Consider the following 25,505-nt stretch of genomic DNA (forward strand, 5'->3'; position numbering starts at 1 on the left):
TCATATGGCTGATTTGTGAGACACTTTGTCCCGCTACACACTTTTAAATTATACCAGCAACCAATAATTTCTATTTTCCAAAATCTTATTTTTAAATAAGAGATAATTTTGGATATTTTGGTTCTTGTTTTACTTTTGCATTATTGAATGAATAATGCACTATAAAAATGTTGACATCATTCTGTTTTATAAAAAAAAACTCTTACTTTTAATCTTTCTAATGGTCGTCGTATTTTAAAATTTATTTGTGAATTTAAAAAATTTTTATTTTCAGATAAAATGTGTTGTTTCTCTGCCTGGTAAAGACTAATCAAAATGACAGAGGTAGTATTTTAGCTCAAATAAATACAAGGACTATAAAAGCCATAAGTAGCGAAGCACAAAATAATGAAATGGACAGTGAGGTTTAAAGCAGATGTTCAGTAATCATAACAAAGAAAAGAGAGAGAGTGAATGTGCAAACAAAGTAAAAAACATCACGAAAAACTTAGAAATATTTTGAAGCTTGACCGACAGACAGGTGGACTGACTGACTTGCGTAGTGAATAATAGAGTAGCTTCGCTTAGCATATATTAGGTAAATGTAATGTTCGTTTAATACCCAAGTTTTTCTACTGTCCAAGACAGATAGATCAAAGATAGACAGACAGACAGATAAAACACTTTTTAATCAAATATTAATTCATGTTGCCAGACAAATCAATAAATTCAAGTTCAACTTTTTACTTTCACCTAGAAAATTTAGATAACAAGGGCAATTTTGTCCATAAGCAGCACAGCAATTACAGACTTAGTCTACAGATTTAGTACTACGCCATTAAAGGACGTTTACAAGAAGCTCTTTCTAGTTCCTTTAAAAAATTACGTCATACTATACAAATGACTAATGATAGGCCAATACACAGACAAAATTACCTATGGTAGGCAAGTATGACGTAATTTTTTTATAGACACTTTACTAAGCTTCCTATCAAAAACGTTTTTTGATATTTTTGTTGAATATTTCATTGCACTGAAATCAAATTTCGTTAATTCCAAACATTATATGCTTACATTTAAAAAGACAGATGGACGTACGGACATACCCTAGTCCTATAGCAGCTGCGCTACTAATATAATTATTATCTAAAGTAATTATTAAACCATCAGAATAATGATAAAATATGATGGGTTATAATGTACAATCAAAAAAATATAAAGGAGAACTCAAAACTTTTGACGCATTACAAATAAAAGATTTTCATTTATTTACCGGGTCAAGGATATGTTTTCTGAAATCAATCTTTCAACAATGTAGCTCATAGTAATTGGAACTATAAAGAGGCTTGGTTAAATTAGAGCACATTTAGGCCTTTACTCCATACCAGACAAGCTTTTTTTTATCATGCTTTAACTTGAATTTTATCTAACTAGTATAGGAATCATCATTCAAAGTTTAAAAATGATAAGACAATTTTAACATGACTAAATTACCTTCCTTTATTACAGAAAAGCCTCGCTTTTAGATTTAAAAATCTGCCAATTTCTACTAAATATTTGTTTCTATTAATATTCGTACTCTTAGAAGCTTGCACTATCTATTTCATGACTTTCATTCTAGTCATACTTTTACAAACACAACACCATTATTAGTAACTCACAGCTACTCTACAACTAACTTTGTCCGTACAGCTTGATAGGAAATTTTACTTGCTTATATTATATAATTTTCTTAGCTGCTATTAAAGATTGTTTTTGGTTCTCCTTTACAATGTAGCTACTCATAGGTTTTGGGAAGGTTTATAATTATTTGGGGGAAGGGTACCACCACCCTTTCAAGAGAAATCGCCCCTAGAAATAATGACCACCCCCACAAAAAATTTTACATTGGCAAATCTCCAGTTTCTGTTAGGTTTCCATTCTCTTGAGATTATTCTCCATCCACCCATTATTATATCCTAACTTTATTCTATGTATTATTATTTATTTGATTGCTTTTCTACTTATGTATGGTGTCATCCTTGTTATTATTATGAGTCTATAGTAGAAAAAAAAGTATTATTGAGGAGTAAGAATGGGTTAAACGGCAGGAAAAGGGGAAAGTAGAAAATATTATTGGCCTAAACACAGAGATAAAAGGATTATAAATTGCATTTACAAAAAATGCCAATTTTTTATCAATTCTTCCTCCATCTTCCTAATTATAATTTTTTTTGTCAAATTTAGATATCTTAGAGGAAAACTTACAGCTTCTTTTTACTGGTATTGTTTATGAATAAAATTTTGTTCTTTAACATACCATTTTTAAAAGATTACCCTAAATTTCAAAGTTAATTCTTGATTAGGATTTTTTTCAATTTCTAGATTTTATTGAAAAAATATTTGATCTCAATTGAATATCTCTTTATCCCTGTTGAATAGTGTTACAAGGAAGTGGGGAAGTAAATCTAGTATGATTTGGTTATTATCCTTGTAAACAACAACGCAGATATTATTCTCTCAGCTCAACCTTTGTGAACCTATACTTGTATTGTTATTATTGTTTCCTGTTCATTAATATTATTTTTTGGTGTATAGGACGTGAATACTCCTGCCCCCGAGGCTCAGGATGGAAGCACTCTGCTTAGTTCTACAGTAGATGAGAATACCAAGCCAGATATAAGTGTTGATGAAGCTCCTAGTGCAGGCCCAGATGCTGAACAACCACCAGAGGAAGCAGCTGTCACTGAGCCCACTGATGATTCTGCTGTAACAGAAGAACAACCACCAGCTGAGGGTGACACAGGTGAAGCTCCACCAGCCGAACAGCTAGCATCTGAAGAACCTCCGCCTGTTGAAGAAACTCCAGCAGTAGAAGAACCACCACCACAAGAAGAACAGCCATCAGCTGAAGAACCTGCAGCTTCTGAAGAGCCAACGGCAACAGAGGAGACGACAACAACAGAAGAAGCCCCTGCTGCAGAAGAGCCAGCTGCTACTGAAGAGGCTACAGCTGCTGAAGAACCAGTAGTAACTGAAGAAGTTACTTTAATTGATGAACCTTCAGAGGATCCAACTGCTACAGAAGATGCTATAGCTTCTGATCAGCCTTTAGCAACTGAAGAACCTGTTGCTGCTGAAGAACCTACAGTGGCAACTGAAGAAATTGCTGCGACTGAAGAAACTCCCGCTGCAGAGGAGCCAACTGCTACAGAAGAGTCAATTGCTGTAGAACCTGTAACTGCTGAAGAACCCTCTACTACTGAAGTAGCTGCTGAGAATACAGAGGAACCTGCAGCTGCTGAGGAACCTGTTGTGATAGAAGAATTAACAGCTACAGAAGAACCACCAGCTGCTGAGGAACCTGCAGCTACAGAAGAACCACCAGCTGCTGAGGAACCTGCAGCTACAGAAGAACCACCAGCTGCTGAGGAACCTGCAGTTACAGAAGAACCACTAGTTGCTGAGGAACCTGCCGCTACAGAAGAACCACCAGCTGCTGAGGAACCTGCAACTGCAGAAGAGCCAGCTCCTGAAGAACCAACAGATGAACCTATAGTAGCTGAAAAAACTGTTGTTACAGAAAAGCCTCCACCATCAGAAGAAATTCCTCCTACTGAAGAAACTGCTCCCGCAGAAGAACCTACACAAGTTGAAGAACAACCACATCCTGATGCAGTTGAGGAACAGTCAATTTCAGAAGTAGTTGAGGAACCACCACCTAGTGAACCAGAAGCTTCAGAGAATCAAGCAGCAGTTGAAGAACAGCCACCCTCTGAGGCTATTGAAGAAGTTTCTATAGTAGAGCCAGAAGTAATTGAAGAACCAACCATAGGTGAAACAGATGTAATAGAGTCAACTCCTGGAGTTGATGAAGTTGTTGAGGAGCAACCTGTTAGTGAAAGTACAAAGGAAGTTGAAATTACTATTGAAACAGAACAAGAATATACAGAAGATCCTTTTTTAACCTTTGATGATCTCTACAATGAAGGTGAAATTGCCCAAACATTGATTCAAAATCACTTGGAAAATCTTGCTAACGAGGAGTTAGAATCATCTCAGCTTGAAGAAGCTAGACGTGTTGCTGAAACTGCTGTTGGAGAAACCATAGAGGCTGCAACAAGTATTGCTGGTACAATAAAAAATAGTTCGTCAGAAGCAAAGATTACAAGAGAGAAATCAATAAGATTTGATGACAACGTCATTACACATGAAACAGCTGCAAGTGGTGATGAATCATACTCAATATTGCCAACAGTTCAGGATGCATGTGACCTCTCAGCTGCATCCCCAGGAATGCAGGTAAAGCCAGAATCCTATTCTGAAATAGAAAGAGCTGATGACGTGTTAATTGAGCCCCAACCACCCCAAGAATGCAGTGAACCCCCTTACATTGAAGAAGAAAGTAACTTGACCAAAGACGAAAACTTCAAGCAAAGTGCCATAAGCCTTGATGAACCACCAGTTCCTATAAAAACCCATGCTCTAGTTGAAAATTATGAGGAAGGTGCCAACACAACCAACAATGAAGCTGTGATCCCAAACGAACCTGTTGCTGTTGAAACTGTTGAAGAGCCACCACCAGAAAATCAACCACACACAAATGAAGAAACTCCCCAAGTGACAGAACCAGTTGTCGAAGAACCCTTCCAGCCAATAGCTGGTAACCCAGGCTTGCCTCCGGTAGAAGATTCAGCACCAGACTTAGAACTAGACCAAGCCATGCAGTCCAGGTTGAAGGTGGCGCAGTGGAACTCCAGCTTTGATGTCTTGGGGGAGATGGTAGATTCAGGTAAACAAGTTTCTAGCTAAACAAGGAAAAAAAATGTTTATCATAGTATGTAAAATATAAATAGATGAGTTATCTTTTTTCTATCCTTTAAGATGTCACTTGCCAATTGAACGATTAGAAAGAATAGGATTATGGGTGTGGGGGGACCTTATTTTTTAGGGTTGGTTTCTATTGGGAGGGTGGAAGTTCCCTCCTGCAAAATAGATTTTACCTTCCCAGGAACTAATAGAAGATACTTTGTAAAAAAGAACCATATTGGTTCAGCGGTTAGCGAGATCCTTCGGTACAGACACAGACACACACACACAGATCCTGTTAATTTTAAATAAAGATTGACTAGCGGCTACTCCCCTAGTGTGCTTTAAGTGGCGGGGGATGAATTTGCTCCCCCCCCCCCAATTTTTCATTTTAGTTTAAAAGAAAAAGTAAAAAAAAAGGGTTCCCACCTCAAAAAAATAATAGTCTTTGGGGGTGGGGGAGTATCCTACCCCAAAATTGCTATAAATTTTTCCAGGACTTAGGAGAAGCTACATTGTAAGGAGAACCATATTGGTTCAGCGGTAAAAATCCTTTGTTGCAGACAGACAGACCGAGATCCTGTTACTAAGGATTACTAATAATACTCATTTTAGAAATAAATTCCAACCCTCCATCTGGAATCAGATCAGGCTCTGGAAGGTCAAGTGTTACCTTTGCTCTGGGCAGACAAAGCTCCAAGGTGAGAGTATTTTTTTTTGGGGGGGGGGAGAGGATAACCGCCTTCTCTGGATTTTCAACATATTTTTAGGTTGTGATAGGTTCGTTTTCATGAGCTCTGTATGGTTAGACTCCTAAAAGTAAATACAAATTTTAAGGGGGTTGGTTTTCGCATAATTGTTTTAAGACAATAAAAAGCTCAATATGAGAACGTACCCCTTCTGTATAATACAATTTGTGGTTTAATAGTTTGAAATCCCTTGAAAGTCAGCAAAGTTGTTAAGCCAACAAATAAGAAAACGTTATTTTAAAACTTAGGGGACAAGTGTAATGTTCCCTTCTTTCCTGAAATTATCTAGCTCTTATTGCGTCAAAGGCTGATAAATAAAATGAAGTTTCAAGTTCAATAAAAAAAAGTGTAATAGTTATTTCTAGCATCGTATTATAAACAGCTTTCCGCGGATATAGAATGTACAATTATAAGATTGAAACCAGTTTTTTAGCCGCGAGGTGCCGAAGGCACGGGCTAAAAAAACTGGTTTTAGTTTTCTGATTGTACATTTTTATATTCGTAGAAAGCTGGATATAATACGATGCTAGACATAGTTTTTTCGTATGGATGAGAACCGGTTCTTATCCACCGGATTCGAATGAATACGAGAAAGAGACTTTATTTTGTTGAAAGGGGGCTAGGTTACTTTGCTATCAGCCACTTTTATTTAATAGTTTTTTTTTTGAGAATTTAAACGATTTAACATAACGTTAATGATAAACTTTTGACCAAAGCAAATTAAGCTTCCACGTACTTTAATGTCTTTTTGTTGAATAGATTTATTTCACTTGATGCTCAATCATTCTCAATAATCCGTTAATTTTATAAAAAGAATTTCTAACAGGCGAAGATTTTTGTTTATGTTTAGTTTCATATGATTCATTCCAATAATACGAGCGAAATTTTTGGACGATACAATTTTCCCATGTAAACCTCTTTATCCTATAGAATTTATCTACTTATAGCTGACCAATTATGCATAACAAATTACTGCACTTTTCGCAATAAAGTGTGTACCCTTTTTAACCAATGATTTGACCAATGATATGTTGTATTTCTATTGGTCCTATTAATAGATTGAGTATCTAGACTTTCAATATTTATATTCTCCTGTTTACCAATGATATAGAATATACGTGGATATTATGACAGGATTTTCGTCAATTTAGGTTACTATTTGCCCTGTCGTTTATTTTTCGGACCGTTCATCCATTAGGAGAGAAAAGAATGGGTGAGGGGGGTGGTTGGATCGTTATTTAGCCCGATGCATGGTTCACTTTATTAGAGAACATAAAAACCTGGTGTAAGATCCAGTTAATATGAATCCATTTTTCAAACTTTTTTTCCAGACTACTGACTCATATTTTTCCTCAGAATTATTTATAGATTTTTTGTCTGTCTGTCTGTCTGTCTGTCATAATGTTTGACTGCCTGTCTGCCATAATGTTTACCTGCCTGTCTGTTAATCAAAATGTTTGCCTATGTCTGTCAGTTTTGCTGGCTTGTACTATTAAAACTTGTAATTCAGGAGCAAAAATTTTAATGATTCAATGAAAAGTAAATACTTTTAAAAATTGAATATACATAAAGTGGTTTGAACTAACTTTAATTGTTCCCCAATTTGACTAGCTACTTTGGATAATAGATATACATAAGGAGGTGTTAAATCCACCCCTGGCCAAATTAAGGGGTTGCATACACCCCTCTACACCCCCTTAATAAGGGTCTACACATCCCTGAAACACTCCCCTTAAACAATTAAATGGGGGTGTCAATGTAAAAAGACACACCCCTCTAAAATTGCTTGCTTTACACATCAATTTATAAGAAAGGACGTTTTTTTGTATTTGATTATGTTGATTATATAGGGGGTGAACATCTAGGTGGTGTATCTCCCACCCCCCCCCCCTGAGAATGAAATAACAAACCTTTTGTTGTATGTATTATATCCCCCTTTGATTTTGATACATTATTCAATTTTGCTTTCAATCTGCTAGATCCTTTCATCAAAGTAACAAAAATGTCAATTTGAGTAAATACATCCAGGGATTTTAAGGGATAAGACAATGACCGATAAATTGATCTACATCCCCAATGATGATATACAAAATTACCCTTTCTGTAGATCACAATTAGTGGTTAAAACGTTTGGACACTCCACTTAATGAACCAACTAATCAAAATAAATAAAAGTCCCAAAGTTGGAAAGCCAACGAAGTAGAAAACGTTATTATAAGACTTTGGGGACTGGTATGATAAACAGCCCGTTGTTCCGTCCCTCCGTGAATTACGTCACTCTCTCTTTGTTGTGTTTTTTAAGTACACAATGTGCAATGATATAATATCCTGGTGGCGCTAAATACATTTCAAATTTCACAATAATTCAAGGACAGACATAATTACTCCCAATTTTGAAGAGCAGCTATTCATAATTTTTAATATTAATGGAAAGCGCTAGAAAGGTATTTTCGGAGTTCACCTATTTCAATTTTGATTCAATTCAAGAAAAATAATATATTGCCATTTAGTTTTAGTGGAAATGCCTCAATTGGTGTTATTTAATAAGCAATAAATTACAACAAACAATTAGACACTTGGCTAAAAATGCTAACTGATTTATTATGTGATTTTCATCCTTTTTTTTATTGGTTTCTCATAATATATTTCGAACCCAGTAATAGTGTCGGACTGATTATGACGTAAAAAAAATAGCCAATGAGAGGCCATTATTGACCAATGGTAAAATTTATAGTGGCCTCTCATTGGCTAATTATTTTTTTGTACGTCATAATCAGTCCGACACTTTTACTGGGTTCATCTCTAGGTGTTCTATGAAGTAATGAGATGTTTATGCGTGGCACTTTTGCGTATATCACTAAAAATACACCTAGTTTCACATAATCCTTTCGTATAAATAAGGTTTTTTATGTAAAAACTTGTATAAAATTAATCTTTTGCTGAAATGCTTATCCCTATCTATGAGGTAAAACATTATGCAATACTATTCCTATCAATTGTATTTATAATATTTATTTTCTGATTTTAAAGCTACTCTGTAAATAATAATTCTCGTTAATGAGTTGTGATTTGTTATTCAAAAAGTAATGACTATTTTGTATTTACCTTTTTTCTCTAATCAATCTTTAAGTTATACTTTGATAGGCAAATCCGAATTTTTAGATTAGGGGCTTGGTTATTTATTTGGATGGTTACTAGTTTCCACTGTTAATTTGCTAAAAAGAATGGCACCAATGAAGCACAATATATGTAAAAGAAATTTTGACTTTTTTATTATTTTGATTAACGTCAAAAACGTTAGATATACATATTTTTCACCAGCCTCAAATCAGCATAAGCCTCAAATCTAAACCCGCATGTGTGCAAAGAAAACTACGAAAAAGATCATCTAGCTGAATTTAAAGTTTTAATATGACGATTTCTTCAATCAGATGAGGAACTTATGTAAATAGTTGTCCTTGTTTTAAAAAGCCAGTAAACAACAAAGGCCAAAGGATGACTAAGGAAAATTTAGCAAGAAAATTTTGTTCACTGTTTATAATTTGCAATATATACAGAAATAAAGGGTTTAGTTTTGATGTTATAAAGTAGTAAGGTTTTTCTGTCTGAAACTCAAGATCTCGGACAGTACTGATCCGATTGGTTTGTACTTTTCAGAAAAGCTTTATACATTTCTCTTGGTTGACAAGCAACTAGTTGAAATTAAGGTAGTATTTTTATCGGTCTGATAGGACAAACTTATATTTTACTTTTAATGGAAGTTGCCATTGACTAGGGCCTAGGCAATATAAGTAGATGTTTAGTTGGTGATTTAAAATGAAAATACATCTAATATTAAAATAAGTTAGGTTAAGTTTGCTATTTCCTCTGCAATTGTTGAGCCCCGACGGAGCTAGAAGCTTGATTTTAATAAATAAGTGGGTTCATAAAATGAGCTCTCATTTTCAAGGAAGCTTCATTTTAATCTCTGTTTGTTTTTTATCAATATTTGGAAAGAGTACGCCAACCCTTCTAAGAGAAATTGCTTTGGTCAAAAGTTAAGCTCCTGACAAAAAAAAATATTTCATATTTACAAAAAAAAACACTACTTTAAATAACTATACATGATATTATTGAATTTTAATATTTTCTAACGCAATTTTAGTCAAGTTTCCAACAGAAAATAATTGATGAATGCCTAACAATAGAAAAGAAAAGAATACAAAAACTTACACAGACACAAATTAAGATTATAAAAAAAATAACAAAAAAGTTTTGTAAATTTTATATATTTTTTAATTTGACTGTTGAGAATTTAATTTTTAACTATTTCTAAAACATTTGACAAAATTATTTACCTAACTCCTATCCCTATCCATGTGGAGGGGAGGAGGACAAAAAAACAAGTTTATTTTCCTTACTATTGTCCTGTCCATGCCCCTTCTCTCCTCCCCCATTCCTTTTTTTTACCAGCTTTGCAACTAAAGGTTGGGGGTTTCTATAATGTGGAGATGTTTTCCTCCTTGGAGAATAGCTTAAAACTTACATTGTCAATACAAAAAATATAATAAAATACATTTAACCAATCTAATGTATTAGACAGACGTGAGTCTGAATTAGAATTAGCTTACTTTTTAGGATATTTTATAGCTCTTCGTAGATTAAACATTATTTAGTAAAAGCAAAAGTACTCACAATCAGATTAAGGAAAAAATAACAGCTTTAAAATTAAAGATTAAATATTTGAAAAATGTTAATTGAGAAACTTTAAACATAACTTTATCCCAATGCTATTTTGTAAAATTGAGAATTATTGAGAGTCAAACCAATACCTTTTCTTTAAACAGAGTATGATTTTTCTCTTTTAAAATATTTACAAAAATGCGGGAACACCTAGGCCAACCATGCAATTTTAAGGTAAAGCTGTGTTTGAGTAATTGATGTGATTACACAGCCACTGTTTAGTTTAGTACAGCGTTCCAAACAGGCAAGATTTCATACAAAATGTTTTATGTGCACGCCAGTTATTTGAGTTTTTACAAAAATGGTTCAGGTATACTTTAAAGTGTTTGGGAGTAATTATCATATTTTAAAAGTTTTATTTAATTTCTTTCTGACATTCCATTATCAAAGTTCTAATTTACAGAACTACAAACAGAAAAGGTTTGAAACAAATTTTTTCATGTTACGCCCATAAATTAAGTTTTTTTTAAATTTTTCAGGTAAACATTTAAAATGTTTAGGAATCATTTTAATATCAATTAGTTGAACTGATATTTATATTGAACAAATAGAGTGATTTATTTTTTACAACAAAAAAAAACAGAAAGGCTTTGGTCCAAAATGTTTTGTTTCCAAGCAATATTTAGATTTAAAGTGTTTAGAAACCATTTTAAAGTAATCTTATTGTTGATGATGCTGAACAATTAGTAGTTGAATATCAAACAGGAAACTGGCCACGAAAATCTATAAATTAAGGCTTATATATTTTTATAGAATTGGGTATTATCTATTTAAAAGGGGCTGTTATCTATCTATCAATGAAAATATTGGCTCTATTTTAAATTCAAGCAAAATTTATCTATCTAATTATCTAGACATAAACAGAGCTGTATGATCTAGGGAAGGAATTATGGACAGCTGCCAGCAAGAACAAAGTAGGAACAGTCAAAATTAATCTATCTATCTATCTAGACATCCACAGAGCTGTATGAGCTAGGGAAGGAGTTATGGACAGGCGCCAGTCAAAACAAAGTAGTAACAGTCAAAATTAATCTATCTATCTATATAGACATCCACAGAGCTGTATGAGCTAGGAAAGGAGTTATGGACAGCCGCCAGTCAGAACAAAGTAGGAACAGTCAAAATTAATCTATCTATCTATCTAGACATCAACAGAGCTGTATGAGCTAGGGAAGGAGTTATGGACAGCCGCCAGTCAGAACAAAGTAGGAACAGTCAAAATTAATCTATCTATCTATCTTGACATCCACAGAGCTGTATGAGCTAGGGAAGGAGTTATGGACAGCCGCCAGTCAGAACAAAGTAGAAACAGTCAAAATTAATCTATCTATCTATCTAGACATCCACAGAGCTGTATGAGCTAGGGAAGGAGTTATGGACAGCCGCCAGTCAGAACAAAGTAGGAACAGTCAAAATTAATCTATCTATTCATCTAGACATCCACAGAGCTGTATGAGCTAGGGAAGGAGTTATGGACAGCCGCCAGTCAGAACAAAGTAGGAACAGTCAAAATTAATCTATCTATCTATCTAGACATCAACAGAGCTGTATGAGCTAGGGAAGGAGTTATGGACAGATGCCAGTCAGAACAAAGTAGGCACAGTCAAAATTAATATATCTTATTATCTAGACATCAACAGAGCTGTATGAGCTAGGGAAGGAGTTATGGACAGCCGCCAGTCAGAACAAAGTAGGAACCGTCAAAATGTTGATAGCAGCTGGAGCCGATCCAAACTTTCAGGTATATTAACTCTCTATAATTAGTTTTGTTTGTAGACCGCAAATTTGAAAACTTTAAAAACATGATAGAAAATGGAATTCAATTCTAAGCATATTATGAGTAGAAATAAAAACATTAAATATTTTTACCTATTAACTAGTGGCTTCGCCTAGAGCATCTGAAGGCACAGTAAATGAAGAGGTAGAAACAAAACATAAAACCACCTTCATACTTTGATTATAAAATAGAATGACCCTAAAACCACACAAGGAGCTGTGTTAAGCTTCGCTAAAATGGAGAATTCAATCAGTTCAGTGTTTGTGAGATCTTTAAAGACAGAAAAAATATTCTATTGGAATGATTGACAACATCCCCCCCCCCCCCAATAGATAAAAACTTTCCCAGGACCTATGAGAAGCTACCCTATTAATGAGAGCTATATTAGTTTAGGAGTAAGCGAGATCCTTTGGTACAGACAGACAAACTGACAGGAATCCTGTTACTTTATTATAAGGATTTGTCGTTCTTCAAAAAAATATTCTTTGCTGTAAGATAAAAATGTCTATTTTAAATTTGTAGATGAGAACTGGTTTAGTATCAACCTCAACCCCATTGATAGTAGCAGCTTGCAAAAACTACCTTCAAGTTATGGAGGCTCTATTAGAATTTCCAGAAACCAGGTAAACTAGCTGCACCTTGCGGATTATTTTTAAACTATATTTAGAAACCAGGTAAACTAGATACACCTTGCGGATTATTTTTAAACTATATTTAGAAACCAGGTAAACTAGATACACCTTACGGATTATTTTTAAATTATATTAAGAAACCAGGTAAACTAGCTTTACCTTGCGGATATATATAATTTTCAGGGATCTAAAGGGAGACAATGGCCGATAAATTGATGTACAAACTAAATTATGATACACAAAATTACTCCTTCTGTCGATCATAATTGGTGGTTGAAACATTTAACTACTAAACTTAATAAACCAACCAAGCAAAATTTAATTAAAGATCCTAAAGTTGTTAAGCCAACAATTGGAAAAACGTTATTATAAATGTGTGTATAAAACATGTAAAATTTCTCCTTGGATTATGTATAAAAACAACCCTTATTTTTATCTATCAGGACAGATTGTGGAAGTTTGTCACTCCTAATGTTGGCTGCTTGGTATGGACACCAACATATCTATCTATCTAGGGTGAACCAGACAGCTAGCGGGGGATAGACACCCCTGATGTGGGCTGCTTGGTATGGACACCAACATATCTATCTATCTATCTAGGGTGAACCAGACAGCTAGCGGGGGATGGACACCCCTGATGTGGGCTGCTTGGTATGGACACCAACATACCTATCTATCTAGGGTGAACCAGACAGCTAGCGGGGGATGGACACCCCTGATGTGGGCTGCTTGGTATGGACACCAACATATCTATCTATCTAGGGTGAACCAGACAGCTAGCGGGGGATGGACACCCCTGATGTGGGCTGCTTGGTATGGACACCAACAGGCTGTAGAAATTTTGTTGGGATGTAGAGGAATAAAGGTACATGTGGTAGTTTTTTTTCTAAAGTCCAAATACCTGCTTTAAATTAAGGATGCTGATTAGAAAATATAGAAACCCTAAACTAATTTAACAAACAAATATCATAATTTTTCGTGGTAAAAATTGGTGCCAAAAAATAACTCTTTTGAAAAGCATACAGCCGAAGAATAAATGATTAATTTAATTGATGTTTAGATTGATAAATTGAATACAGCTGGTAAGAACGCTGTTATGTATGCAGCAGAAGCTGGAAGATATGAGGTAAAATTTGTATAGAAAAGCAATAGAATGTTTGTCTGTCTATAATAAATATTCCATCGGCTGTTTGTGTAATTTACGATCTCGCTAGTTGCAGAACCTATATAGTTTTCATTTATAGTGAAGCTTCTAATAGGTCGAGAGAAGGTTTATCATTATATTCGGGGAGGCTTCAACCCACATTTTTAGTGTAAAATAACAAAAATATACCTGATAGGAAAAAATTGATGGCTTTTATGGGGAAGCAAGGTTTTTTTGGAGTTGGTAATACCTATACCTCTATTCCCTAAACTTTAAGGGGTAAGATTTTATGGCCCGGGGGGGTAAGAAGAATCTGACTTTTCCAAAAACTTATTTTTTCTTGTGCGCAAATATTTTTTGGGGGGTAGTATGGGCCCCAATATCTCCCTCCGAAACTTCAACTTTCTTTTAAAATATTTCATTAAATTACTGGTGTTTAAAATTGGTCTATATGGAAATATTGTTTAATTATTGCACTCTAGACATCAACAAAGCAATTAACGCCAGTTTACTACGCAGATAAAATAAGATTATAATTACAATCACAAAATTACTCTTTTTTATAGGATTACAGGGATAGGGTACAGGAAAAATATTCGCAACAATTTTAATTTCTACAAAAAAAAATTATTATTAAGCTTGAATATTAGGAGTAGTTTTAGTTGCTTACATTTTCTTAACGTCTAAGTTTATTTTTGAATAATCTGACTTTAATCGTTTATTATAGTACAAAATATTAGAGATAAAAACATCCACAAGTAACAAAATTATAACAAGGATGACAACATCCATAAAAGCGAAGCGCTGAAACGGTAGGACAAACGGACATTAACACTTGTATAGTGTCAGAACTGAATAATCAGAATATAAATGTATAAGAGTCGATGCAAAATTGTAAGTAAATTTGTTTATGGACATACTTACATTTTTAAGATTAATTATAGAGTTGCTTCGCTTATAATATTGTACTTTGTTGTCCCAAGAATCATTATATAAAAAATCAGATCAATCGGATAATTAGATCATATAAAAATTTGTTGTTAAAAAAGTAAAAAAATCAACATGTTTAAAATGGACGTACGGACATTTTGGTAATGATTATAGAGTTGCTACGCTTTCTAAATCGTACCTAATTACTGCAGGAATCACCCTGCAAAGTTTGAAATCGATAGAACAATTCTAACAAGCCTAAATTAACTAAAAAAGCTATCCGTTACGGACGGACGGACGTACCGACCCTAATTATAGAAAAGCTTCGCTTTTAAAAATGGACGAACAAAAGAAAAAGGTAGCAAAGAAAATGCTCATACGAGATGGAAATCATAAACAACAAATTTATCGGCTGCTGAGAACGATTTTATTGAACATTAGAGACAAGCCGACGGACCAAGTAAAATATAAAGAAGATGCTGATAAATAAGCCAAATCTTCAGCAAAAATATCAGCTGTCTTTAACATGTCTTTATTTCCACAAGAACATAATAAATAGGCTCACGAACAATTTCTACGTTACTAATCGAAAGTACCTTTAGAAAAGCATACTGTATGTTCTAATTTAAACAATTTTGACCAGCAACGATGAAAATTAAGTTCAAGTTTTGCCAGCTTTGAAATATACGCATTCTATAAAGTTTTCTTCCAGTGGTTTTGTTTTCATTTAGAAATGCAAGTCAAAGTTAGAAGTACATTTTCATGTTTTGCAGCGAAAAAGGAATGGTTTAAAAAATATAAATTAATATTTAATATTTGAAAACATACTTATTTAAAATTAACAGGATCTCTATGTGTCTGTCTGTACCGAAGGATCTTGCTAACCGCTGAAACGATTTGGTCCCTTTTTTTACTTTTTTTTAGTAACTTATGAAAAGATGGCAGGGGGTTGGTCGAATTTAACCACCAAAGTGCCCCTAGAGGCCTATAAGGGCGTAGCCGCCAGTAATATAAAATATTATGCTATTATTTGAATTCAAATAGGACGCCTTTATATTATAAATAATTCTAGAAATCTTAATCTTAATCAAGGGAAGCTATTTTTAAGACTTTTCACTCCTGTTGTGTCGATATAGCGACAACACAAAAGGCCAACTGGGAGTTTAATTCAAAAAATATTTTTTTACTGGTTAATGAAACAAGAATCTACAAATTGTTTTACCATTTTAATAAGCATTTTTTGTTTTATACGAAATAACTTTCCCTAGCAACCCAACATAATAATCTTGATGGGTTTAATGCGGTCAGGGATAAGGGATAAGACTATGGTCGATAAATTGATGCACATCCCCAATGATGATACACAAAATTACCCCAAAATTACCCCCTTTTATAAAACTATAGAGGATTTTGTTTTCAAAAAGACGCAACAATTTAGAACTTTTTTTGTAGTATTTCCTTTGGTTTGTTTTTGCATTGCTATATTAACAAGGATGACAACATCCATAAAAGCGAAGCACTGAAACGGTAGGACAAACGGACATTAACACTTGTATAGTGTCTAAACTGAATAATCAGAATATAAAAGTATAAGAGTCGAAGCAAAATTGTAAGTAAATTTGTTGAAAAACTGCTTGATACAGGATAATGTTTATAAACATACTTACATTTTTAGGACTTGATTATAGAGTAGCTTCGCTTATAATATTGTTCTTTGTTGTCCCAGGAATCAATATACCAAAAATCAGATCAAACGGATAATTAGATCACAAAAAAATTTGTTGTTAAAAAAGTAGAAAAATTAACATGTTTAAAATGGACGTAGAGACTTTCTGTTAATGATTATAGAGTTGCTACGCTTTCTAAATCGTACCGAACTACTTCAGGAATCATCATGCAAAGTTTGAAATCGATAGGACAATTCTAACATGCCTAAATTAACGAATAAAAGCTATCTATCTCGGACGTACGGACGGACCGACCCTAATTATAGAAAAGCTTAGCTTTTAACAACCCATGAGGCCATCCATACCTTTCTATTTATATTTTCTATGAAATAGTTTTTCATAAAAAATGCATAAAAACACAGTTTTATAAGGATTTTTACGTTGTTTTTATCAAGAATGGTTTAAATAAAAATCAATATCAGTTAAGAAAACTATTGGTATTAAAAGGTCAACTCCAAGTTTTATCTATAATACAAAGTAAACTGATGTCTGTCTGTCCGTCTGTTTGACGGATCTCGGTAACAGCTGAACCGATTCAGGGAAATATAATACTGGTCCTAGAATGTAAAAGATGTTTTGTGGAGGAAGAGGGAGGCAAGTAATTCTATGATAGCCAACCCAAGAAAAATTACGGACAGTTAAAAGAATTTTTTCTCTTTGGCGATGTCTAATAGTATCAAAATATCAAATAGATAGTATAAGAGTGATATTTAACGATTTATTAACAATTATAGATTGGATCCATACTATTGTCAAGATGTGACGAGGATCAAAATGGAGAGGCCGACAGATTTGAAAGAAAAACCCGGATAGACAGGTAAATATTAGTTAATAAAAATCAGCCGGCTGTTTAAAAACGGTTTGCCTGCAGCTGATTATTAATGGCAAAGGGCGGCTCAGGAGCGGATTGTTGTCTTTCCAGCAGCTTGCAATGACCTTATGAAAATTTTACTGGTTTGGCTAGCGGCTGTAGTATGTTAAAGAGTGCAACAAAATTGGATATGTAGGAAGAATAACAAGAGCAGCAATAATCAGAGCAATAATAAGCTAAGTAGTAAATAAGCAACTTGCTACATTTTATATATAAATAGCCATGTGCCTTTCGCATCTGTGTGTGGAATACACTCAGATTTTTGCGGCAGTTACTGATAGTTCCTTTTGGACAATTTAGCATAGCGTAGTAACAAAATAATCACAATTGAATTGAAAGAAATTTTTATTTTAGAGTGGTTGCACCTATAGCTTCTTACTGTCAATTCCAAATAACTGAAATTAATTATTGTATTATTTGAATATAAATTGTACTATAACAATAACTTTATAATACAACTTTCTTTTAGTGCATTAAAAGTTTTTACATAAACTTGTAAAAAGAATGATATACTTAGATTGTTGATTATATGGAATTTAAAAAAGTCACAGTGCGATCTTTTGCCAAAAATCGGGACATTAAGAGTAGACAAAAGTAAACTTCCATAAATAAGCTTGTATTTGAAGAAATGATGTAATTTATTTTGCTTTAGCTAAGAAATAACTTAAATTTTGCCTCTGTTAACTTCTATTGTGCATTTGGTAAGTACGTCTTGCTGTTTTGGAGGAGCGAAGCTACCCTATTTTTAAAAAATCTATAAACCTTCATAACTTTAGTTAGATTAGGAATATTTTATCAAAATAAACTTCTATGTGAATATTTCTTCAATGCAAACAATGTTTGTGAACATGAATATAGCATCAGGTGCACCCAGTTCGAGTTCCGGCATTTTTAGGTAGTAAAATAGGACACTTATATGGCATATTTTCAAATATTTTTTTTTTACAGATATAAACAACAATAATATAATTTTTTTAAACTTTTGATTTTGTGTTAATAGCTTTTTTCTAAGTCTAGCTATCTTTATTTAAAGTTTGTATAAAAATTTAAACATAATAACTTATATTATTTTCACACGCATATTGTTCTCTCTCTCTCTCACACGCATATATTATAAGGTTTTAGCAAATATTATAAAAATCACCAAATTTGAATTTCGTCTAGACCAAAACCGGTTAGAAATACAAATTTTTCTTGAAAATGTGAAATTTAGCAAATGAAAACTGACAAGAAGTTTTTCACTACCTTTTTAAAAATTGGCATAAATCCGCCAAAAATTAATATTTTTTAAAAATTTCTTTTCTAGCTGTCTACTTATAGCCATTATTAATTCCTAGGATAGATAAAAGTCGATTTTAATTTTTTTGGGTGTCCCACTGGATCGCACTGTGAAAGTGTTCATAACTGACATATTATTGACATGTTTAATTTGACAGAGAAGCCTATAATGACCAAGTAGGAACGTTATTCTAATAATGACATTATGGATTCTGACAAAAAAAAAATTTTGATACCCTGTCAAAAAAATTGTGTAGTTATTTTAATCGATATTATGCCAGCCATTAAGTCCATTAAAGCGATATAGTAACCGTATAAAATATTGTAATTTTAATAAAGATAGCATGTCGAAAATACGTAAGCTACGACAACTTTTTATAATAGCCATATAGTCCAAACAATTCGTTGGAATTAATTATCGGTAGAATGTCAACGTTTTGTTGTAGTTGAAAATATCAAAAATGTCACATGTAATGTTAATTTTTTTAAAGGATTTTGATGAATCTAATTATTATTTTCTATTTTTGTATAATTCTATTGTAAAGTTTTATGGTGGAACTGTAAAGTATATATCATAGAGGGAAGGAACATTGGGCTGTTTATTACACTGGTCCTCAAAGATTTGTAACAACATTTTCATGTTTGTTGGCTTAACGACTTTAGGGACTTTTGTTGAATTTGATTTGTTGGTTCATTAAGTTAATTGCTCAAACGTTTTGACCACTAATTGTAATCTACAGAAGGAGTTATTTTGTGTATCATCATAGGGGATACACAACAATTTATCGGCCATTGTCTTATCCCTTTAGATTCCTGGAAGTATATAGTCCAGTTTCTCTACAGTAGGGATGGAGGGGACATATAACTGTAAATTATAGAGGTCCCCAAAGTTTTATAAACATGTTCTCTCATTTGTTGGAAGTAAAAAATTTGAGGTTTTATCAAATCTTGATTAGATGTACAAACTTTTTCACCAATAAGTCGGAAGTGTTAATAAGTTTCTCATAATTGGGGTTGTACATCAATTAATCTTTCATTGTCTTATCTCTGAAGATCCCTGAGTTTCTAGTAGTAAGTAGGTGTTAGGCAAGGGATATTTAATTCAAGTCTTATTACTCATCAATTTCCAACTTTTTCTATGTCAAGCTTTATGAAAGCGAACATTTTCTATAATTAGGGTCGGTCCGTCCATACAGTTAGCTCTTTTATTAATATAGACCTGTTACAATTGTTTTCAAACTTCCTTTAACAGTCTGAGTCAGGTACGATTTAGGAAGCGTAGCAGCTTTATAATCGTTACCAGAAATTCCGTACGTCCATTTAAAACATGATTATTTTTAACTTTACAAACAAAAAACTTTTTGTATGATATAATTATCCTATTCAACTCTTCTTTTTGGAATAATGATTTCCAGAAGTACAGCATTATAAGCGAGGCATCAAATCCTAAAAATAAAAGTTTTTCCTTTTACTATAACCTGTATTTACACAATTTTGCAACAAATTTATGTACAAATTTGTTCAGACTTATTCAAATTATCATTTGTTTGTCCTTCCTTCTGATTTTAGAGCTTTGCTTTCAGGGATGTTGTCATCCTTGTTGTTACTGATGTTATAGCAATATAAATTAATGTAGTCATATCCATATTGCAGTTTTTAGTTTATAGTATAAAAAAACATTTGAATATCGTCATGACACATATGAACACTTTTATTATTGCCAAATATGACTATTTCTTATTATTAGAATAGCGTTATCATCGGACGTAACCTTTATTGTTTAATGCTCATTCTTTTATAAATACCATCATAAATTTCTAGATCGTTTAATACACTTGTTTTTGATTTGCTTTGTTATTTGTAATCAAGTATAACATGAAAGTGAAACAATAAAATAACAAGAATGATAACAGCAATAAGTAGCGAGGCTAAAATATTGATTTAAAAATCAAATTAAATGTTTAAGATATTGGGCCAAATCCTATGAAATTTCATACGCTAGCCTAAGAGATAAGGTTTCCTTAATGATCCATAAATATAAAGGTTTTTGTTAGTCTTAGAAACAAGGACGTACAAGCTTTTTAAATTTGAGGGGTGTTTCAAAGGATTGAGGTGGTGAACACCTCTTTACCACCCACCTGGAAGTCTATGCTTAGGAATCCCCAACAATTCTAGACTAGCCTAAGAAATTTTCCAGTATGGCTTCGAAACCAATCTATATCCGCTGGACTTCATCGAGTTCTCGGCCAAACTGCAAAATCGTGTATAACATCGTATTAAAGACAATTTTACTAAATAAAATCATAAAAGTAATTTGATTTGATAGTCCGTGCCTTCGGCCCTAACAAAACTGGTTGAAATCTTATAATCTTTCATTTTATTATCCGAGGAAAGCTGTATACAATACGAGGCGTTAAATAACTATTCTAGGATTTGGCCTATTACTATAAAATTACTAAAATAATAATCTTCGATTTTTTGTAGGCTTCTTGACCAAGCTTTGAAAAGTAACTGTGATGTTCCATTAGCCAAGATGATTTTAGCACTCAGGTAAAACTAGTTTATATTTTGTTTTCCTTGGCATATAAATTTCCTACGTAATTATCTTTAATACAAAGTAGAATGATGTCTGTCCGACCTGTCCGTCTGAAGCTTAAGACTGACCACTGAACCGATTGGGCTCAACTCTTCAAGGAATATACCTACTGGTCCTGTGATGGTTTTAGGCTATTTTCTTGGGAGATGGGACACCCCAAACCCCTCCCAATAAAGAAAAATTACTCCCTTCCCCACCAAAAAAAATATTTCTTTTTAAAACTAAAATTTTAAAAATGGGGGTGGTCGACAATTTTTACTTTTTCTTTTAAATCTAAAATACAAAAAATGGGTTGTCAAAATCAATATCTCCCCCTAAAGTGGTACAACAAAAACTTACTAGCGTTAAGTAAAGCACCCTATTCTTTAATGAAAATGTTGTTTTTCTGTAATTTGATGTTCGTTTGATATCACCAACGCATTTGACAGATAAATAACTTTTTAAAGGCTTTAAGAAAGTGTACTGCAATTCAATTTCTAATCTAGTCTGAGTACTTATTGCTGCTATGTTAAGCAGTTTTCTGATTAGCTGAATATAACAATTTACATATTTCAACTTTTTGTCATAGACAAAGGATTTATATCAAATTGATATAAAAAGTAAATTTTATCTTGGTTTTAGTTTGCACAAGTAATCAGTATTTTAAGTAAGTAAGCAAAATAAGGTACAAAATAATGTATTTCACTTTAAGCACAGGAAATTTTGAATAACAAAGCCACTCTACAAGTCACTATTAATGGTCTGTCTTTCAATAATCTTTCACTGTACTTAGAGAGAGAGGGGACGTTGGACTGTAAACTACACGTGCACCGAAAGTTTTATAACCACGTTATCTTTTTCGTTGAACAAAAACTTTGGGTTGTTTCAAACTATTAGTGTCCCCCCAAAAGGGGAAATTATGTTTAACATAGGGGATATACATATATCAATATATCGTCCATTGTCTTATCTCCTTAGATCCCTGACAATTTTAATTTCTCTGTCATGTTGTTTTGATTCTTATACTTATAGGATTTCAAAAACTTTTTAAAAAGAGCTATGCTGCTAGAGAACGAGGTTGATCTTGTTTAAGTTTATATTATATGAAATTTAAGACAAATTTACCATTTTATTTAAAACAAATATTTTAGAATATTTTCAATTCATAATTTCATATATGAATTATTTTTAGCTTAGATATTTTTGGACAACCTAATAATTTTCAATTAATTTTATTATTGTTACAAAAAGCACTATACTGTAATAGAAATGTAACCTATTAATTTTTTAATTCTGAAGTTTTCTTGTAAACTTAGATTCCCTTTGTGTTATTATTACTTAGCTTTTTAAATCATTAAAAGTATTAAAGAGTTTTTAGAAGAATAATTCTTAGGATAAGATGATTATGTTGGAAAGTAAGTAATAAAGCAAAAAAAAACAAAATGATTTAAATCGCTAGATATATGTCCATTGTTCTTTTTAAATCACATAACAGTATTAGTATTTCATTATTTAAAAGCAAAGCTTTTCTTTAAATTTTGATGGTCTGTAATAAATAGCTCTTAGCACTAATATAGGCGTGTTAGAAGTGTCCTATCGATTTCAAACTTGACATGATGACTTTGACTTTTTAAACACAATATTTTTAAAATATTTATTACTAGGATCACAATGTATAATGGTGAATAGTCCCTTTCGTGGCAACGCCCCTTAATGTGCGATTCGTCGTATTTAGGTGATTGCCCCACAGGGGTAGGCAATTGGCCCCGCAGGGTTAGAGCCCCCCGCAGGAGAAAATAGGAGAAAAGATACTGTGAAAAAAACGAAGAAACGCCCGTTAAGGAGCGTTGCCACGAAAGGGACTACACCCGTTTAATGTTATAAGCGAAGCATCTATACCATGTAAGTAAGTTTATATAAGGCATCATGTATTTATGTAATTTGAGATAGATAATTACAAAAAACTAAATAATGGTAAAAATTCAATGAGTTAGTTGTCTATACTTATTGATGTTCGTTTGTCTGTCTTGCCTGAATGATTTATGATGAGGCTTCGCTTTTATGGATGTTGTCATCCTTGTTTTCTTGTATATTTTTATCCTTTTTATTATTAATTTCATAATATTATTTTTTAGGAATGAAGAAACAAAAATGACGATGACAACGCTAGATATGATACCATAAATAAAATCAGTGTAATATATATATATTCAAACTAATAAAAACTATTATCATTACCATTGTGAACCATAAAATAAATAAAAATATTGCATTTAATTATTGATACAAATAAATTTATTTTAAAACTGATTTAAACATAATACTAAAAAATTAGTCAATAGAAAAATTACAAACTATTTTTTTCTTTCTGTTTAAATTTTGTGAAATTAATCAAGCAACTTTATTAGAAATATTTTCAATTCGATTTCATTGAATAGGTGCTTAGAAAATATCATACTTATCTACATAACCATATTAATAATTATGACTATAAGTAGCGCAGTAATATAATTCTAGATCAATTAAATCAGTAAAGTTAATCTATTATTTAAAGTAGTAAGGTTATTTTTGCTTGTAGCTTACATAGGTTTCGAGAACTTCTTAACCAATTTAGCTCTCCTTTTTAGAGAAGCTTTACATACGTCCATTAAATAGTTGCCTTATGTATAGAGTAGCTGCGTTACAAAAAATACTGGAATTCATTAAAGCAATAATCTTTTTTTTGTGTATGTTATATCTTTTAGTACAAAAAAAATGAAAATTGTCAGTAAACATTTCTTTAAGTTTTCATAACGGCTTTGTAAATAGTTGTATCTATTGTAATTCATTTATAATTTGAAACATAAATAATTAAAATTTTTATAGAAAATAGTTAACTTTTAATTAATTATAATTTAATGTTAAAAGCACATTTCTGTGATCTGCCAATAATAAATAAAAATGTTGTAATTTGTTGTTGTTCTATTTGTTAGATAATCAAGAAATAAAAATATAAATGTTTTAGTTATTTCTCAAGCTGAGATTCTCTATGGGCCAATGCATTCCCCATATATACTCTTAACTATGAATGTCACGCATCTAACCTAGCAGCAATACGAGCTAAATTTAACATCTTTAATTATGACGCAGTGTTTGAGCTGAGATTCTGTACTCTTTATTTGAAATTTCAAATGCAATGAAAAAGTCAAAGTAACAATAATTGAACCATGTAACTAATATTCTTGAATATGGAACAATTACTTATATCCAAAACGTTACCACGCCCCTAGAGTCAATATCAGTGGCAGAAAACGCGCATGAATTTTTAAATGGCTAACAAACAAGATTGACTTTTAAGCAGAATAGCTTTGCTAATAAAAAAAAATTATCAATTTAAATGTTTTATGAAATAACATGTTAAAATAATACAATAACGTATAAAACATTTACAAATACAAGAATTTTATATATCAAATTATTAAGGGCTTAATATCACAAAACTAGCCCATTTGGCACAAAAACCTTGAAAAAAAAAACACCTTAAATTTTGATACAAACTATATGACAGAAATTATAAGAAAGAAATGTATATTTTATTGGGTTTTATGACAGGGTTAACGGTTTTAAATAATAGTTATTTCTCGCATCGTATTATAAACGGCTTTCCGCGGATATAAAGTGTACAATTATAAGATTAAAACCAGTTTTTTAGCCCCGAGATGCCGTTTTAATCTTATGATTGTACATTTTTATATTCGTAGAAAACTGGTCATAATACGGTGCTAGACATAGTTTTTTTTTGTATGGATGAGAACCGGTTCCTATCCACCGGATTCGAATGAATACGAGAAAAAATATTACTGTTTTCTGTTTAATCTATACCTTTAACTCCTTACAAGAGAGGTTTCATATAATGGTACCCAACAAAATTTAATCTTCTTACTTCGCTTAAGCTTTTACAGGAAGCCTATAATGGCCATTTTATTAACAAATCTAACTTAATTTTTTCCCCTAGTATGGCTTTCACACCGATAAATATCCGCTCGATTAGAACCGGCTCTCAGCCATACCGAAATATTATGTACTAGAGGATTCGCCCCTAACCTCTAGTGGCTTTGCCCCAAGAGGTAATTAATGAAAAAAAAATTAAGTACCTGGTGAGAAGCCCCCACTCCACCACTAATTTTAAATAATAGACAACATGGGGGGATTTTTTCATTTTTAGGGGGGTTGGAGGTGTCCCACCCCCCAAGAAAATAGCTTAAAACCACCACAGGACCAATAGGTATATACCATGAAGAGTAGAATCCGATCGGTTCAGTGGTTACCGAGATCTTAAGGGACAGAAGGACAG

The 25,505-nt window shown here is 32.6% G+C and overlaps 1 protein-coding gene across 6 annotated transcripts; it reads left to right on the forward strand.

The window, feature by feature from the left end:
• The first annotated feature begins 272 nt into the window (after positions 1-272).
• Positions 273-24,172, forward strand: LOC145314593 (uncharacterized). Of its 6 annotated transcripts, none has more exons than XM_080154579.1 (11): positions 273-324; positions 2,557-4,750; positions 5,383-5,468; positions 11,869-11,979; positions 12,538-12,638; positions 13,410-13,512; positions 13,708-13,773; positions 17,183-17,265; positions 21,082-21,147; positions 21,815-21,857; positions 23,308-23,519. In XM_080154579.1, the coding sequence occupies exons 1-10, from the start codon at positions 316-318 to the stop codon at positions 21,825-21,827; spliced, it is 2,832 nt and encodes a 943-aa protein (XP_080010705.1). In that variant the 5' UTR covers positions 273-315; the 3' UTR covers positions 21,828-21,857; positions 23,308-23,519. The 6 variants fall into 6 exon arrangements, with proteins under 6 accessions (XP_080010705.1, XP_080010704.1, XP_080010703.1 ...); XM_080154578.1 differs by having other exon boundaries at positions 21,815-21,839; XM_080154577.1 differs by lacking the exon at positions 21,815-21,857 and having other exon boundaries at positions 23,308-24,172.
• Positions 24,173-25,505: the final 1,333 nt, after the last annotated feature.

The sequence above is a fragment of the Acartia tonsa genome, chromosome 3 (assembly GCF_053477335.1).
Source record: "Acartia tonsa isolate MP-2025a chromosome 3, ASM5347733v1, whole genome shotgun sequence".
NCBI lineage: Eukaryota > Metazoa > Arthropoda > Copepoda > Calanoida > Acartiidae > Acartia > Acartia tonsa.